General features: G+C 42.4%; 1 protein-coding gene across 2 annotated transcripts in view; it reads left to right on the top strand.

Annotated features, from left to right (window-relative positions):
• The window catches only part of nup214 (nucleoporin 214), a 41,169-nt gene that overhangs the window by 14,838 nt on the left and 9,982 nt on the right, over positions 1-16,349 (top strand). The window contains exons 12-31 of one of the 2 annotated variants that reach the window (XM_049603884.1): positions 266-704; positions 2,261-2,397; positions 2,523-2,611; positions 4,500-4,583; positions 5,030-5,179; positions 6,206-6,364; positions 6,467-6,570; positions 6,664-6,843; positions 7,041-7,129; positions 7,227-7,310; positions 7,432-7,740; positions 7,891-8,058; positions 8,986-9,097; positions 10,995-11,058; positions 11,773-11,842; positions 12,024-12,108; positions 12,633-12,685; positions 12,781-14,406; positions 15,873-15,940; positions 16,072-16,246. In XM_049603884.1, coding sequence (XP_049459841.1) covers positions 266-704; positions 2,261-2,397; positions 2,523-2,611; positions 4,500-4,583; positions 5,030-5,179; positions 6,206-6,364; positions 6,467-6,570; positions 6,664-6,843; positions 7,041-7,129; positions 7,227-7,310; positions 7,432-7,740; positions 7,891-8,058; positions 8,986-9,097; positions 10,995-11,058; positions 11,773-11,842; positions 12,024-12,108; positions 12,633-12,685; positions 12,781-14,406; positions 15,873-15,940; positions 16,072-16,246 — 4,245 coding nt within the window. Of the gene's footprint in view, positions 1-265; positions 705-2,260; positions 2,398-2,522; positions 2,612-4,499; positions 4,584-5,029; positions 5,180-6,205; positions 6,365-6,466; positions 6,571-6,663; positions 6,844-7,040; positions 7,130-7,226; positions 7,311-7,431; positions 7,741-7,890; positions 8,059-8,985; positions 9,098-10,994; positions 11,059-11,772; positions 11,843-12,023; positions 12,109-12,632; positions 12,686-12,780; positions 14,407-15,872; positions 15,941-16,068; positions 16,247-16,349 lie in introns of both variants that reach the window. The other variant, XM_049603883.1, reaches the window with a different exon arrangement.

Here is a 16,349-nt window from a genome sequence, read left to right as displayed (position 1 = left end):
AGATCTTTGATTAGACTGTGAAGTGGTTACTTTTCTGTGAAGCTAGACATCATTGTTTTTACACAGCGGAACTCTTCGAGGCTTGACAGCTTTAGTGCAAACTCCTTTGAAGTCTGACAGAAATACTGCTGCGAGCATCCCAGCTATGAAAAATCTGGGCTTGTTCTCTCCGAGGCTAATCCAGTTGTTTTACAAAGAGCAACCTTTGTTTGTAGACACACATGTGATTAGATCAAATGAAAGCAAATTTATTTTCTGTTCACAGGTTCTTTGGCAACCCAGCCACCCAAAATCGCTGCCTCCATCCCATCTGCCCCAGCAGCATTCCCAAACCTCAGTCTCACTTCAGCAGCTGCTTCCACTCCTCCAGCCCCTGCTGCCTCCTCAGCCGCTGCCCCATTCAGCATTGTCCCCGCAGCCCCTGTGTCAGCAGCAGTGTCATCATCAGGCTTCAGCTTCTCGGTCCCATCTACATGTGCCACCGCTGCCCCTTCAGCTTTCTCCCTGGGTGCACCCATACCTTTTGGCTCAGCATCCTCAAGCTTCTCATTTGGCTCCAAACCTCCCTCTGACACACCCTCAGCTCCTTCAGCGTTTTCTTTCACGCCTTCCATTAAACCATCAGCAATGGCAGCTCCAGCTCTGACACCTCAGAACATCGCTACTGCCTCCCCACCAACAGTGAAACTCAATCTAAATGAGAGGTAAGTCATTATTTCTTAATCTGTCATTTATTGCTGTATTTCAACTGAGACGTTAAGGGTTGTAAACATGTAACCCCAACTCCAAAAAAGCTGTGACGCTGTGTAAAATAAAAGTAGAATGCAATGATTTGCAAATTCTTTATTTAGCCTATAAAACACATATCAAACACAAGATATATATTTTACAAACTGATAAACTTAATTTGATGCCTGCAGCGTGTTCCAAAAAAGTTGGGACAGAAGCATGTTTACCACTGTGTGACATCACCTTCTCTTTTAACAACGCTCAGTAGGCGTTTGCGAACTGTGAACACTAATTTTTGAAGTTTTGAAATTAAAGTTCTTCCCTATTTTTGCTTGATATAGTTATTTAAATCATCACTCTGTTGTCATATTGTGCGCTTCATAATGTGTCACACATTTTTAATGGGATACAGGACTGGACTGCAGGCTAACTACCTGCGCTCTTTTACTACAAGGCCACACTGTTGTAACACAAGCAGAGTGCAGCTTGGTATTGCCTCGCTGGAAGAAGCAGATACACCTTCTAAAAAGACATTTTCTGAATGGCAGCATATGTTGCTCCAAAACCTGTATGTACCTTTCAGCATTCATGGTGCCATGCCGTGGGCACTAATACATGCCCACACTGTCACAAATGCTGGCTTTTGAACTTTGTGCTGGATGGTCCTTCTCCTCTTTAGCCTGGAGGACACAATGTCCATGATTTCCAAAAGCAATTTGAAATGTGGACATGTCAGACCACAGCACACTTTTCCACTTTGTGTCACTCCATCTCAGATGAGCTCAGGCCCAGAGAAGTTGTCGACGTTTCTGGATGTTGTTGATAAATGGTTTTCACTTTGCATGGAAGAGTCTTAATTTGCATTTGCTCATGTAGCAATGAACTGTGTTTACCAACACAGGTTTTCCAAAGTGTTGCTGAGCCTGTGTAGTAATATCCTTTTATAGAATCATGTTGGTTTTTAATGCAGTCTAAGGGGATTGAAGGTCAGGGACATTCATCGTTGGTTTTCAGCCTTGCCCTTTACGTGCAAAGAAATCTCTGAATCCCTAAATTCTTTGCAACTGTGTGATTAGAAACATTCTTTAACTCTTGGACTATTCGCCCACATAGTTTATCACCAAGTGATGAACCTCGCATGGTCCTTGTTTGTGAACAACTGAGCCTTTGGAGGATTCCCCTTTATTGTCACCTGTAACCAATTCACTTGTTTACTGGTGAAATGTTTCAAACAGGTGTTTTTTAGCATTCCACAACTTCTCCAGTCTTTTCTTGCCCCAGTTCCAACTTTTTTGGAACATGTTGCAGCCATGAAATTCCAGATGAGTGTATTTTCACACAACAAAAGAAAAAAAACAATCAAGTTTATCAGTTTGGACATTAAGTATCTTGTCTTCAAACTGCATTCAGTTGAATATTGGTGGAAATTAATTTGCAAATAATTGTATTGTGTTTTTATGTAAGTTTGCACAACGTTTTTAGAATCAGGGTTGTTAATACAAATGCCTAAAAATTCTGTTCCTTCCCCAAGGTTTTCAGCAGTGGAGGCCCCTGCTCCATCCCCACAGTCTGTCTCCTTTAGTGCCTCGCTGCCCAAAACAGTTGTCTCCAATTCTAGTAGTTTCACTGCACCTCCACTTTCAGTCACTAAGCCACCACCTGTATTGGGTAAGCCTGCCTCTGTCCCTTCACTTACATGCTTTGCACAAGTTCATTATTGTGACTTCATTTTTTATCAAAGACTTATTTCTTGGCTCGGGTTGTGATTTTATTGTTGTTTGATTGTTTCTCAGCCCCAGTGCGCCCAGTTCAAACCAGCACACCGCCCACAGTTGTCCAGAAACCTGCACCTGCTGCCCAGAGCCATGTCCAAACTCCACAGGTCCTGACTGTTTATTATGAGGGATTTGTTTTCTGTTCATGTATTAACCAGATGTATTTTAATAGATTTCAAGTCAAAAGATAAACATATCCACCATAGGAGTCTCCATTAGTGCACTCAACTTCATCTAGATTTTTAAGAACCATAGAAATATTTAGTAAGATTATTTCTACACTCTTTTCTCCCCTTCTTTTTTAACCCTTTCCATGCAACTTAATATTAAATATTTCATGTGGAGAATACCACTGTTAAATGGGTAAATATAATTGCCTTGCGTTCACTCTGTGTGAAGGTACACAGCTTTGTGTGTTGTTGCCTTGACTGTTTGCAGTGAGCTAAACACACTTCCAACAAAGGTTCAAGACAGCAGTTGTCCTTCAAAGTTTTCAAAGGAAGCAATTTACCCTTTGTTAAGCTGAAAAGCACTTTCAGAGAGAAGCAGACAGAGTGGTCTACAATATGTGTTTGAAGGATCTATTCAGGATATCAAGCTCGCTTGGCAGGAAAAACAGATTAAAAAGATTAAGATAGTTTGAAGCTAAAGCCAAACTATAGGTTATGGATGACTGTAAAAGTGAACCACCACATCACTAGCGACTGAGACAGAAGACAATGAATTTAAAAGGAAACTTTGCCGATATTCAGCCAGCTGAGGGTCGTTACAGTGTGTGCAGATGAACAGTGTTTGGCTCCTCCCCAGGCCACTGCCAGTGCTCAGACCTCCGCCACCTTACGGGTGGGAATCTTAAGGGGAAGCTAAACAACATTCATCAGCACACAATATGATGACACACAGCTGGTTGAATATCAATATCAATATCATATAAGTTTTCCTGTTTCCCTTCACTGGTTCCTGTACAGCAGGGTCGTTTTTTTTCACTGTTATACTCATTAAAAATCAAAAGTAGCATGTGTATACATTCAGTAGGCTTTATCTTCAGTAGTTAGCTAACTAGTTAGCCCTGCACTTTACAGGCTTTGATTTTGGTTTTGGAAGGGGAGGAAACATATATCTCTTTTCAACCTCTCCAGGCAAGGAGTATCCTTATTATTTATGCCCCAGACGCAAAGTTTAGCTCAGAATCCACAAAAGCTGCCTGGAAATGAAGGAAATCGGTAATGATAACATGACGGTCTATGGCGCACAGCCATGTTGTTGTCAGACTGTTGTTGGAGCTGGCCACTGTCATGCTATAATTAGCCAATCTGCATTCGAGGGGTGGGACTCAGTGAATGGTCAATTGTTATTAGACAAGAGTAAGACCACAGTTATTGTTAAAACGCCATTGTACCTCACTGTCTTAAGATACAGTGTATTCCCAGTGAAAGAGCAACATTCAGCTCCTGTAGGGAGTACACTACAGTAAACACCCAGTCCACGAGAGTAAAAGTAAAAAAGTAAAATACATAATATCACCTTTTAGCTCAAAAGTAACTTAAATTGTTACATTAGCAACACATTAGCTTCAAAGCGCTAGTATAATGGCTAGCTTTGTAAGCACCAAGTAGTAAACTGATCACAGAAAAACAAATTAACAATTGACAACTCAACAATCATAGAACAGCTATGGCAAAAAAGAGTACCTAATGATAACAATGCCGTATAGGGAGTCGATAAAATATGCAGTATTTGCACTGAAACACAACTCAAAAAATAGTGGATCTAGAAACAATGTCAATGCTGCTGCTGTTGAACTGTACTGGTGGCGGTTGCCACTAGCAACTGCAAGCTCAACTGAAACCAACTGCCAAGGAAAATATATTTTAGTTAGTTTACGAACATTTTTGCTGCATTTTTTCTCAAACTTATGTTGATTACATGTTTTTCTTACAGTATGTGTTTCTTACCTAACTAGGTTTTGATGTACTTTATAATTTCTCAATGCAGGCAGCTGTTAGCGTGAAGGCCCTGGAGAAGCAGCTACAGCAGAAGAAAGACACTGATCCCATCATGGCTGGTATATTGGAGGAGGTGAGATATATCGTCCAGTCAACACCACTTTTCATTGGTGATCTTGTTAAAAAAAAGGGTAGTGTATCTTCGGCTGAACTATATGAGGGGGAAATGCTATAATGCTAGCTACATACTGTTAGCTAACTGATAGAACTGATGCTAGCTTGCTAATATAGCTGTTTCACAGAAAAGTACAATGTAGCTCAAGTTTTAAAATGTCATGCTAATAACGTCAGACTAAATGACACATTAATGTTGGATTAATGTGGATAGCTTAATTGGCTATATCCTTCTCACTCTTAACTGCATAAACACTACTTACTCACATAAGGCAAAAACTTAGTGAAACATAACTGGTGCAGCTCAGTCCTGGTCACGGTTAAGATAACATGTCATATACACCCAGTGTTGAAATAATTACACATTTTGTTTTGTAACTAAGCATGTCTCTGACTTGTCATCAGATCGCACACTTCCAGAAGGAGTTAGATGACCTGAAGGCACGAAGTGCAAAAGCTGACTTCAAGGTTGGCACCAGTGAGGAGATGAAGGAGCTGAGGAAGGAGTCAGAGGACCTCCATATTTTCACCCTGGAGATCAAGGAAACTACAGAGGTGAGACCACGGTTGGAAAACTAAAACATGTTCAAATATTGCTCTGGCTAACCCAAGCGAAATCACACTCATCAGCTAAATCCTTCCTCCTGGCATAATAGCCCCTGGGTATTATATAGGTCAGCGCACTAAAAGAAAATATTGAAAGTACATATCCAAATTTTGTCTAATTTCCCTTTTTAACTTTTGATGTTGAAAAGTGCCCCAGACATACTTTATACAGCCTGAAATACTCCACTCTTCAAAGTATATGTTGACTTGTATGACTTGTCAGTAGTATACACCAGTGTTTCCCAAATGGGTGTATACATACCCCTATGGGTGTTTTGGAGTACTGCAAGAGGTATGTGAGATTTTTTTTAGATGTTCATTTAAAAAATATCATTAATGGTTCCTAAAATACACAGCAATTGTGCTGTAGGGCCACTATGAAGTCTCTACTTTATGCCACCTTTGCATTTTTATGCAAATGACACATTCAAAACGTCATGCCCGTCCTGTCCATGCCCGCATCCTGCTGGTTGTCCCTTTTACACAGACATGGATTTGATGCTGTTACTATCTCCCCTGCTTTTTGGTTTGCCATGAATTTGGTGATAGATTATTAACATTTGAAATGTAGCATTTCAGTGTTTTTCAGTTACAAGGTTGTTGTGACTAATGGCACAGTGCTGTATTGTACCTCTGTAGACAGGCTTTTTCCCACCCAGAATGTTTGTTCCTGGTCAGGGGTGCTTTGCTGAAAAAAATATTTTGAAGAGGGTGCATCATTAAAAAAAAGTTTAACAACCACTGGTATGTACCATAAACAAACAAACCTTTTTAGACTTACTGGTATTGCCCAGACATTAAAGTTAGGGAAAACAGCAGCATTCCTGGACACAAAAGCAGCAAAATAATCACTTCCACTCAACATTGTCATAAAGTTTTATTTTTTCTTTTTTAATTTAGTGTAGTCGTTGCGGTCTCTTTGTTGAATTATAGCTATCCCTTTTCAACTTGTTTATTTCTCGTCCTGATTTGTAGTCTCTCCATGGGGACATTGGTACACTGAAGACCACCTTACTGGAGGGCTTTGCTGGAGCAGAGGAAGCCAAGGCCCAGAGTGAGCTGAGCAGAGACAGAAATTACAGACAGCTGCTGTACAAAAAACCCCTGGATCCCCGCAGCGAGGAACAGCTCAAGGTGAAATGTTTGCATGAATGGATACTTTTCACAAAGACTTTAAATAAGCCACCCACATATTTATAGCAATGTGTTGATTCTATGATTTTTGTCCTTCTTCAGGAGATTCGCAGGCTGTACCAGTACGTTATGTTTGCTGTGGAGGACGTCAATGACGTGCTGGATGTGGAATGGGAGAAGCACCTGGAGAAGAAGAAAAAGCAGAAGTAAGAACGAAACACCACCTATTTGAGTATTTGATACTGAAAAGATCTGGGGTAAAATATCATTTGTCATGCAATTTTTCCTCTTCTTCACAGACACATGGTCGTGCCAGAGCGTGAGGGTCTGTTCACTACGCTGGCCAACAACTTGTACATTATCAACCAGCAGAAGAACCGATTGGACCAGTTGGTTAAGCAACTCACTTCCCTGCGCCTCTACAACAAGACAACTGCTCCAACTATAAGCTGCAGTCCTGCTACATCAACAACTGCTGGGTAGGAGCTGGCCAAGAACAAGGAGGAGGGGTGGAGGAATGGGAAAATCTCAGGGATTTGAGTATTAGCTTCTGTAGATTTTGAGTTTGTTGTAAGAGAGAAGACTGCGGAGTAGGTTTGGAAATCAGAGACTTAATATTTCAAGTTAACCTCGACTGTTCGCAACTTTAACAACTTGTATTTGCGTTTTATGACAGTTTGGAAGGTGAGCTTGAAAGTTTAAGGGATGCACTCCTGAAAGCCAGGCTGGACACCAGCCCTCCTAAGACCAAAGCCAAATCTCCAGGTATCAGTCTTTATTTATTTTTTTAATAATAAAAAAAAAAAAAGAATAACACATTTCTTAATTTCAACACGTGATAACTGTAAATGTTCCCTCACAGTGAAGATATCACCAGTGAAACAGTCCCAGCTGCGTAACTTCCTCTCAAAGGGACAGATGCCCCCGGTCCGCTCAACTGCACCAGGTATCCTGCTCAAACTAAATTTGGTTTACTGACAAGAACTTTGTGGTTATGTTAATATAACTATAATGCAGCTATTCCACAGTTATTGCTGATCTCAGTGTTCTTTATCTGTCTCTTCCAGCCAACCTGTCTCGCTCAGCCTTCCTTTCACCCAAATACTACGAGGACTTGGATGATGTAAGCTCTACGTCCTCCCTGTCCCAGTCCCTGGAGCCTCACCCAGCTGACTTGGAGCTGGAGGAGGAGGAACTACAGCCAGAACCCCTTCCCCTTACTGTCATTCCTCCAGCACTGTCCACCCCCCGCCACCCCACAGTTGTAAGGACCCCGTCTATCCAGCCAGGCTTCGGTGCCATCCAGTCCACCCCTTTAACAAAAATTCACTCAGTGCCAGGAATGGGCTTTGGACTCAGCCCTATTGCCAGCCCTGGTGAGTAAATCACATCAACAGTTGCTAAAGAGTTGTTTGGCACTCAAAGCCACAAGATGACTGCTTGTAAATGTCACATGTAGCACAGAGTGCAGCTGCTGAACACTAGTGAACATGCTTTGTTTCACATGCTTTGTATTTATATTTCAGTTCCAACCAATAAGATCAACCTCAGTGGGGCTGAGAGTACCGCTCTTGCTACAAAGACAGTAAAACATGGAGCCCCACCAACTGAGAGGAGCATCCCTGTCACCATCCCTGCCCAACAGGCTGCAGCCACTGCAGCTCTGCGCAGGCAGATGGCCAATCAGAAGACAGGTAGGAAGAACATGCAGCCCTCATGAACCTTTTATTGCAACTGAAATTAATTAATTATTTATTCATTTATATATGGTATTAAAAGATGTATCCACTTGTTATGGGCAGCACCGTGTGTATAAGAAGAAACTGTTTGCATTATAGTCTATTGCAATGGCCACTGTAAGTCACCAGGGGGAGACATACACCAAACCAGTGGTTTTCAAACTTTGTGTGCCCAAGCTGAAATCTCAAGGCTCACCTGTATTTATATCTGTGCACAGCAGCCTCTATAACAGGTGTTATGACTCTTATCGCAACAAAAATATTTGTTTTTATTTATTAATATCAAATAACAGTTGACAATCAACTATTACTCGTGAAATTTTTATGAACAAAGTCATTCAAAAATCCATTTTAAACATTTTAAAATGCCATCAAAGCACCGATAACACACCCATTTAAACACGAACGGTGACAAATAGGTTCCCTGTGAAAGTTTTTTAAGTTAAATTAAATAAAAATACATATTTTAGGTAGAATTTGCCTCTTTATTAGGAAATGGGTGCACACAGCATACTGATTCAGTCAAGTAAACATTCATTCATAACTTTTTGTATCGGCCCAGTTGAATATTGCAAAAATAATGTGTGGTTATCACAAAATCCCTTGGCACACCTGGATTGGCATCGGCACACCATTTGAGAACCACTGTTCCAGACCAAGTAATTTGAACCTGGTAGCTTTATGTCCGACCGCAGCGTGTGCTCCATCCTAACTGAGAATCACTTGCTAAACTGTTTCGGTATAATTCAAACCAGGTTTAAATCACCATGGAAACATTACATTAATTTGAATACACCTGCTTTAAATGCTCTTTTTTTTTTGTTAAATATAAGCATTGTACATCTCTGTATGTGCCCACATATGCATTTGTGTGTGTTCCAGTTGTCGTCAGTGCTTCTTTAACGGAGTCCACTTTGAAGACTGTTCCTCAGGTGGTCAATGTCCAGGAGCTCAAGGACAAAGGGCCTCCTATGCCGATTGCCAATATCATGAGGTAAAATTTAAAAATGATACAGATTTCTTTTAAGTTGTGTAATAAAATGTCTGTAAGTAAATGACAGCTAGTGTGTAGTGTAAAGGCAGTTGAGGTTTTGGTCCAAGAATGAAAGTAGAAGTAAAAACAGACTGTATATTGTATCAGGTTGTCAGTTAGATATTACTGTATGAAACCTAAAGGTTGCTCAGACTGGATGACAATATGTAATCTTGGTTCAGGAAACTTGTAATGTAGCAGACACTGTTTCCATCCAGCATTACATCATTCATTTTATTGATTTAAATGTGGTATCACATTCCTTACTGCAGATTAGTGAAGAGATAAAAAAAAATATGACAACCACTTTTATTTCCAGACAGTTAATGTCAGGAATATATCCAAAGTTATAAAGCTATACAGAGAACTGGTACGTCATGAGGCCCTGGGAGGTTAATAGCACTGATTTAAGAAAGAAAACCTGCAGGCAGACACTACTATTTCTTAATCTTATTTCCTAGAATAACTGTCACTATTCACACAATATTTGTAGTTTGTAGGCACTCACTGGTGACGCATTTTTGCTTTTTGCCCCTCAGTCATTGTCCGCTGCTGCAGACGTGCAGTTTGGTTATTACCAGAATACTTCAAAGCTTCAAAATGAATGTCCTTACTGGTTTTCATGCATTTCTCTTTGAATTAGAGTGGAGTCTTTTTGTTACAGGTCACATTTGAATTGATATGGCAGATAATCTTAATTAGGATTTTGCAATTTCCCTTTTCCCTTCCCTTTTCGCAAATTTCTTGTTGGCTTTAATAAAGTGCTTCTTAATCCATCTGTTTTATCTGTCTAATCTCTCCTATGTATTTCCCGTCTAATATTAAGCATCTTATGTAATATTTATGGCGTTAAATAATGCCTGTGTCCACATGGATTTATTTCAGAGACAGTGAGTAGACAGTCTGTCACTGTGAGTCCGCAAGGGGTCTGGTGTTTGTTTTGAGGGTGTCTCCCCGGCATAGATTTATCAGGTCACTGACTCCACCTTATCTTAGCCAGTGCACATGATGGGCAGAGGCCAGCACTTTCCTTTGGTTCCTCGAGTATTATTACATCTCTTCTATACACTCATCATACACATCTTTTTTTTTTTTAAGCTTTTATTGTTCAGTTTATATTTCACGGTTTAATTTGAAAACCAATACGCTGGGTAACTGAGCCAAAGCTAAGCAGTGTGAATACTTAGGCTGCACTGTATGCACACTATTTAATTGTCTCTTTCATACCATTATCCTCTTCCCTTCGCTTTCTTCATGTCATTCATTTGGCTCTTTATTCACTCCATCATTCACGCTCTTGTTTTGCCCCTTCCAGTCTCCTGCACCTTACTCTTTCTGCCTCACTGGGCCGTGCTCCACTTTTGTGCTTGATATTTCAGCCGGCCATCCTTCCTCGGGGCTCTTCCTAAATAAAGCCTGCTCACAATAACAAAAGAGCAAATCGAGATATTGTGAGAGAAAGATGATTATTAAAGTGGGCTTTTACCTGATTCTGTACTAGCATACTCTTTATCTCACAGTACAGTAATGGATCAGACTTTTCTTCTAATGATTCCCAGCTCGTTGTATTTTGTTTTACCAGAACAAAATCTCCAAATTCTCAAAAAATATATACTCCCAAGAATTTAAAATTCCACGTAGTGACAGATTATATAGAGAGATGATGAACAGTAATACTACATTGTTGTCCAGCCCTACACAAAGGAAATACTTGGTAGCAGTGACCAGGCTTTTGGTTGTGGCTCCCTCATTTTATTGAGCATGAATCATAAGGTGTGTGTTGTGTTTGTTTCATGTGGACAAAATTAAAAACAAACACCTGAACACTCGATCCTCTTTCTTCTTCTCTCTTTTCCAGCTCATCAGCACCAGATCCAGCAGCTCCCATCTTCGCAGCAGTTTCTTCCAACCAGGCTAAACGAGTGAGTACTACATCTCTCCATCACTCACCAAGCTGTCACTCATCCTGCAGTATGTCCGTACACCCACACAGCTATTTCACTGTATGACTATCATTCAAGTGGCATGCTATCCTGTAGTCCTGTAGAAACAAAAATGTGATCACTTGATAACCTGTATTGGTCAAAATTTCCAGGTTTAAGGTTTGGATGATAAATATCTTCAGTGTATTTGTTTTATCCATTTACATGCTGTTACTTAAATACTCAAAATCAAGCATTTTCAGTGTTAGTATCCCTTTTTCCGTGCAATTTTAAACAACATTTAACTTGCAAGAATTCACATACTGCTGACAGTTTTGCGTGTGAACACAGACCGTAAACTGCACGGGTGAGAAATGTCCCAGGTCCCTCCAATGTTGATGTTACAAATTGCAGTTGGGTGACAGGGGAACTCCTCGCACACATCTCCGTCACTGTTTAGGTTCAAGTTCAATTTGATGGGAATGACCTGAACATGCTGATCTGTAGCCACGTGTGTGCACTTCACACTTGATGTTTTTGAAGTCTGCCTTAAGATTGCAGCTCACAGCCTGTACTGTGACATACAGCAGTTGTTCAAAGGCACTTTCATAATTACTTTTTAATCTTACACACATAATGGATAGTTTCCTCTGTATTAAGGCTTTGCAGAATTAGGCTGTAATAGCAAATACCTTTTTAAAACTGTCTTTGCAGAATCCTGCCCAAGGTATCCAGAAGATGACCAGTGAAAGTACACCCGTCCCACAGACAAGCTTCGTGTTTGGTAAGCATTGGTTAGATATACATACATACATGCATAAGCTTCCTCTTGCCTATCCCCCTGATTTGGGTACACATCAGGAAAATTGCAGACAAGAACATTAATTATGATTCTTGACCATAGGTTTGCAAAATCCTGGCACCTCACGTCATTTTGATTGACATCATAACCTTCTGTCTTTCAGGTCAATCCGCCAAAACAGATGTTGCAGCAGCTCCTGTGAGCTCAGTAGAGCAAAGCGCCAGCAAAGGTTTCTCCTTTGCATCAGGGTCAGTCAACTTATGAAATTAAAGACGCATTCTGAAATAAAAAAGGCCTAACATCTTGATTTTATTTATCGTAAGACAAAGCAAACATTAAAAAAATAAATAAATAGAAATATTTTTGATGACTCATCCTGGACTTGAAGGTGTACACATCAATTTATTTATCCAATCAAATGTGATTTGGGGCAACCAACTAACACCTTCCATCTCATAATACTGCAATTGACCCTAACTATCGGAGCAACATCAGGGGCCAAAAGAGAGTTGTTCAGGCCTGATTCATTCATTTTCCCTTCTGCCCCTGACTCCTTATCTAACCACAGAGGTGTGAGAGGTGAGGGTGGGGGTGAGCAGTCACCTACAGCTTCATATCTGTGTGATTCTCTAGATACTCCAGCGATTTGATTAAAACCCTCTTGAAATGATGCCCTGCCCATGTAGTCTTTTTCACTCAGAAATTAGTTACCTTACAGAAGCTTAATCTGTTCTCACTGTTGTTTCATTGTGACTTCAATTTTCATTTGCAGGTCCACAGGCTTCAGTTTTGCCTCTGTCACACAGGGAGCTGGAATCTCACAAGGTAAAAATAATACAGCAACTTGGTAACAGATAGTTGTAAGATTTAAAATCTACATGCCGTCTTTATGTTGTCTTTTTCCCATTGTCTCTTTCCAGTGAAGGATGTGAGTAAATTCGCCTTTGGTGGAAATGGCAAGATGATGTTTGGCCAGACCGGAGAGGAGCCATTCTCCCTCACCCCACAGTCTACCTCCCCTGCTCTTGGCACTGCGTCTCCTACCCTGCCTTCAAACACAGCAGGAGAGAAACCAGCCCCTACCACAGCTCCCCTCAGGATAGAGCCACAGCCCATCAAGACAATAGGAGGAGAGACTCTGGGCGGTTTCTCTGGGCTCCGTGTGGGCCATGGAGAAGAAGCTAAAGATTCATCCACCAGCAAACCCACTGCTAGCTCATTTACCTTTGGGGAAATGGGACTCAAGGGAACAGCACAGTTTAGCTTTGGTACAGGTCTCCAAAAGTCTACAGAAGATTCTGCAGGAGCAGACTTGTGCAAAGGAGCAGGGTCAGGCAGTTTGTTCAAGCCTCCAGAACCGAACCCCAAGCCGGCCTTCTCTGTCCCCCAGTCCGGCTCAGCTGCCTCAGCTTTACCTACGTCTTTTAGCAGTCTTCTTGCAGCTCCTGCAGACTCCACAGAGGAACCAAAAGTTTCCCCAGAACCTTCAGAACCCACACCACCCCCTGAGAAAGAACCTGTATCTGTACCAGATGCTGAGAGCGCCAAACCCCTTGTAGTTCCTGAGCCCGCAGCGGATGCAGGCGTCACAGAAACCACAGCAACCACAGTAACAGCACCAACACCACCCTTGGCAACAACTGCCCCTACCCCAGAACCTCCCCCCTACATCTCCCCACCAACTGAAGCCACCCCTCCAACACCAGACAGTGCGGCCCCCACAGTAGAAGCAACCCCAGACAGTAGCACCACCACTGCATCTGCGCCTACATCAGGTGCTGCCACCCCTGCTGTAGCACCTGTCTCCCAGGTAGCTCCAACAGCCTTCCAGGTGCCCAGTTCTGACAAACCAGGTTCCATTTTCACTCAGCCTCCCCCTGCGACAACAGACAGCAGTTCTCTTGGAGTAACACCAGTTATCAGCACAGCCGCTGCTACAACCACGACTCCCACCCCTGCTGTTGTTAACAGTACAACAACTACTGCTGCTAACGCTGTGTTTGGGCAACCTGCGGCACCTCCAGCTTCCACATCCCCTGCAACCCCCTCCGAGCCATCAGCCCCTTCAGCGCCTTCAGCTCCCTCAGCGCCTTCTGCCCCCTCAGCCCCCTCAGCCCCCTCAGCCCCTTCAGCCCCTTCAGCCCCTTCAGCCCCAGCTTCCACAGGATTTGGCTCAACCGCATTTGGTACATCAGCTGGAACTGGTTTCGGCAAATCTGTGTTTGGCCAGGTGAGCGGCTTTGGCCAGCCAGCCAGCAACACCGGAACAGCCAGCGGCTTTTCTTTTGGCCAGTCAGCTTTTGGTGCAAGTTCCAACAGTGCGACTACTGGAGGAGGTCTCTTTGGTGCCGCTACTGCTACCAACGCTAGTTCCTTCTCCTTTGGCACGAGCAGCGCCAACACAGCCAGCAGCACTGGCTCCGGGCTGTTTGGACAAACCACAGCACCAGCATTTGGCCAGAGCTCTGGGTTTGGACAAGGGTCTGTGTTTGGCAGCAACACCACCACATCCTCATCGGCAGGATTCAGCTTTGGACAGCCTGCAGGTGAGTGAGTCTGCACTTGATATCTTACTGCTCATTGGTACAATATGGTAAGAGTTTGTGGGTAGCTGTTTTATTTCTTCCCACTGAGTAATGTGTGTGGTATTATAGCTATAGAGATTGCGTATCTGCCGATGCTGAGTTTGATCCAGTGCGTATATTTACTCAAATGTTAAATAGGCTTATATATCTGAATTGTACTCAACACTCGGTACACCTGCAGTGGTTCATGGTGTCACAGAGCAGAGCTTCTTCCCTCACTAAAGATCTTTGGCTAAGTACAGACAGCAGCTTGCAGAGGGTGCACAAACCAACCAACAGCAACACTAGCAGACTGAGGTGGACAACGACACAGTAGAGGATTTTTATTAGCTTAATTTTCGCCCATACCATTCTATTAAAATATGCCCAAATCGCCCTTCATACCCATCCTCAACATCAGCTTCGCCCTTTTTACATCGATTGCTCTTTTGCCTTTCTCACCATTGTTATATGGGCTTCTTTCCAACATGCACTTTTGCCAAGTGATTCTCATTTTTCTTGTATGTGCTACAGCATATGCAAATCATAGTTTCACGTTTACTTAATGGCCAGTGTTACACTGAACCTGACTGACCCAAGTCATTACATTATTCCACCTCAGCACAGCATCTTCAGTTCACCAAATCCATATTGGAGGCCTGTGGCTATTTATGAATTAGAAAATGACACCTTCAGGCTTTCAAAGTAATGGGGTGCACAAGGTTCACAGTTTCAAACCAGTCAGCCGTAAAAAAAAAAAAAAAAAAAAAAAGACAGAAAACAAGTCAGCCAGAGATGTTGTTGTCACTCAGAAATTTACTGATCAGAACTACAGCTACAAATACTTGAGTCTTGTCCGACAGTGTTAAAGCTAACAACATCTGACAACCAGTTAATTGTATTAAATCTGTGAAGGGCAGTGGACATGTAAAAGAGGCTGTGTGAAAGCATCAACCCATTCAGCTAATCACACTGCACATTTGTGGTGTTTGAAGTCAAATGTGACGCTTCTTTTGGTTGTAAGGCCTTCATGTTGCAGGGGATTGTGTCTGTATAATAGTATACTGCCTGCCTGAGTGGGCTGCAGGTGTGGGACTGGCTGTGAGATTTGGGGTGGTGTGGCAATCTGAGTAAGGAGGGTGGCACGAGGGGTGTTGTCCCATTCCCAAAGATTCTCTGAATTCCCAACACTGTATGGGAATGTGTGTGTCTCTGTGGACAGCTGATGCTAATGTGTCAGCTCAGCAGTTTGATGCAGCTTGTCATCCCTGTGTGCAGATTTTAAGGGGGGCAGAGGGTCCAGAGTTAGCTCATTCTGTTTTATGACACTGGAAGAAAAGGAAGATATATAGTGATGACAAGAGCATATATGTGGCATCATTGGCTACATGACATCTTGTAGTGCAGAGTTAACGCATAATGTCTTACTCATTTCCCTCTCATTGCAGGTTTTGGCTGCTCTTCTGCCACCCCTGTGTTTGGCCAACAAGCTAGCAGTGGGAGTGTATTTGGACAGGTATCATTTTCTGTCTCTTTTTTTCTCAGAAAGATTTATTTTTTAATTGGTAGAGCAAGCCGTGTATAGTGTTGTGTTATAATAGAATAATACCCCAATCTTCTGGACACACTGTGTTTGTCCCTCAGCAGCAGCCATCATCAGGTGGGACTCTGTTTGGTACAAATGCAGCCAGCACAGCGGGCTCAGCTGCTGGTGGAGGGTTCTTCTCTGGCCTCGGAGGCAAACCAAGCGAAGATGCCGCCAACAAGAACCCGTTCGGCACCACTGCCACCACAGGAGGGTTTGGGCAGCCTGCTCAGACAGGTAGGCTTTTATTTTTATCCTAACTTTTGGTCACATACTGTTAAATAAGTGTTACACCTTTACCATACTGGAAACCAAATGGCAACTATACAAGAAACAAATC

The sequence above is a fragment of the Epinephelus fuscoguttatus genome, linkage group LG18 (genome assembly GCF_011397635.1).
Source record: "Epinephelus fuscoguttatus linkage group LG18, E.fuscoguttatus.final_Chr_v1".
Lineage (NCBI taxonomy): Eukaryota > Metazoa > Chordata > Actinopteri > Perciformes > Serranidae > Epinephelus > Epinephelus fuscoguttatus.
The sequence above is the reverse complement of the archived record's forward strand: the minus strand, read 5'-3'. Positions and strand labels throughout refer to the sequence as shown.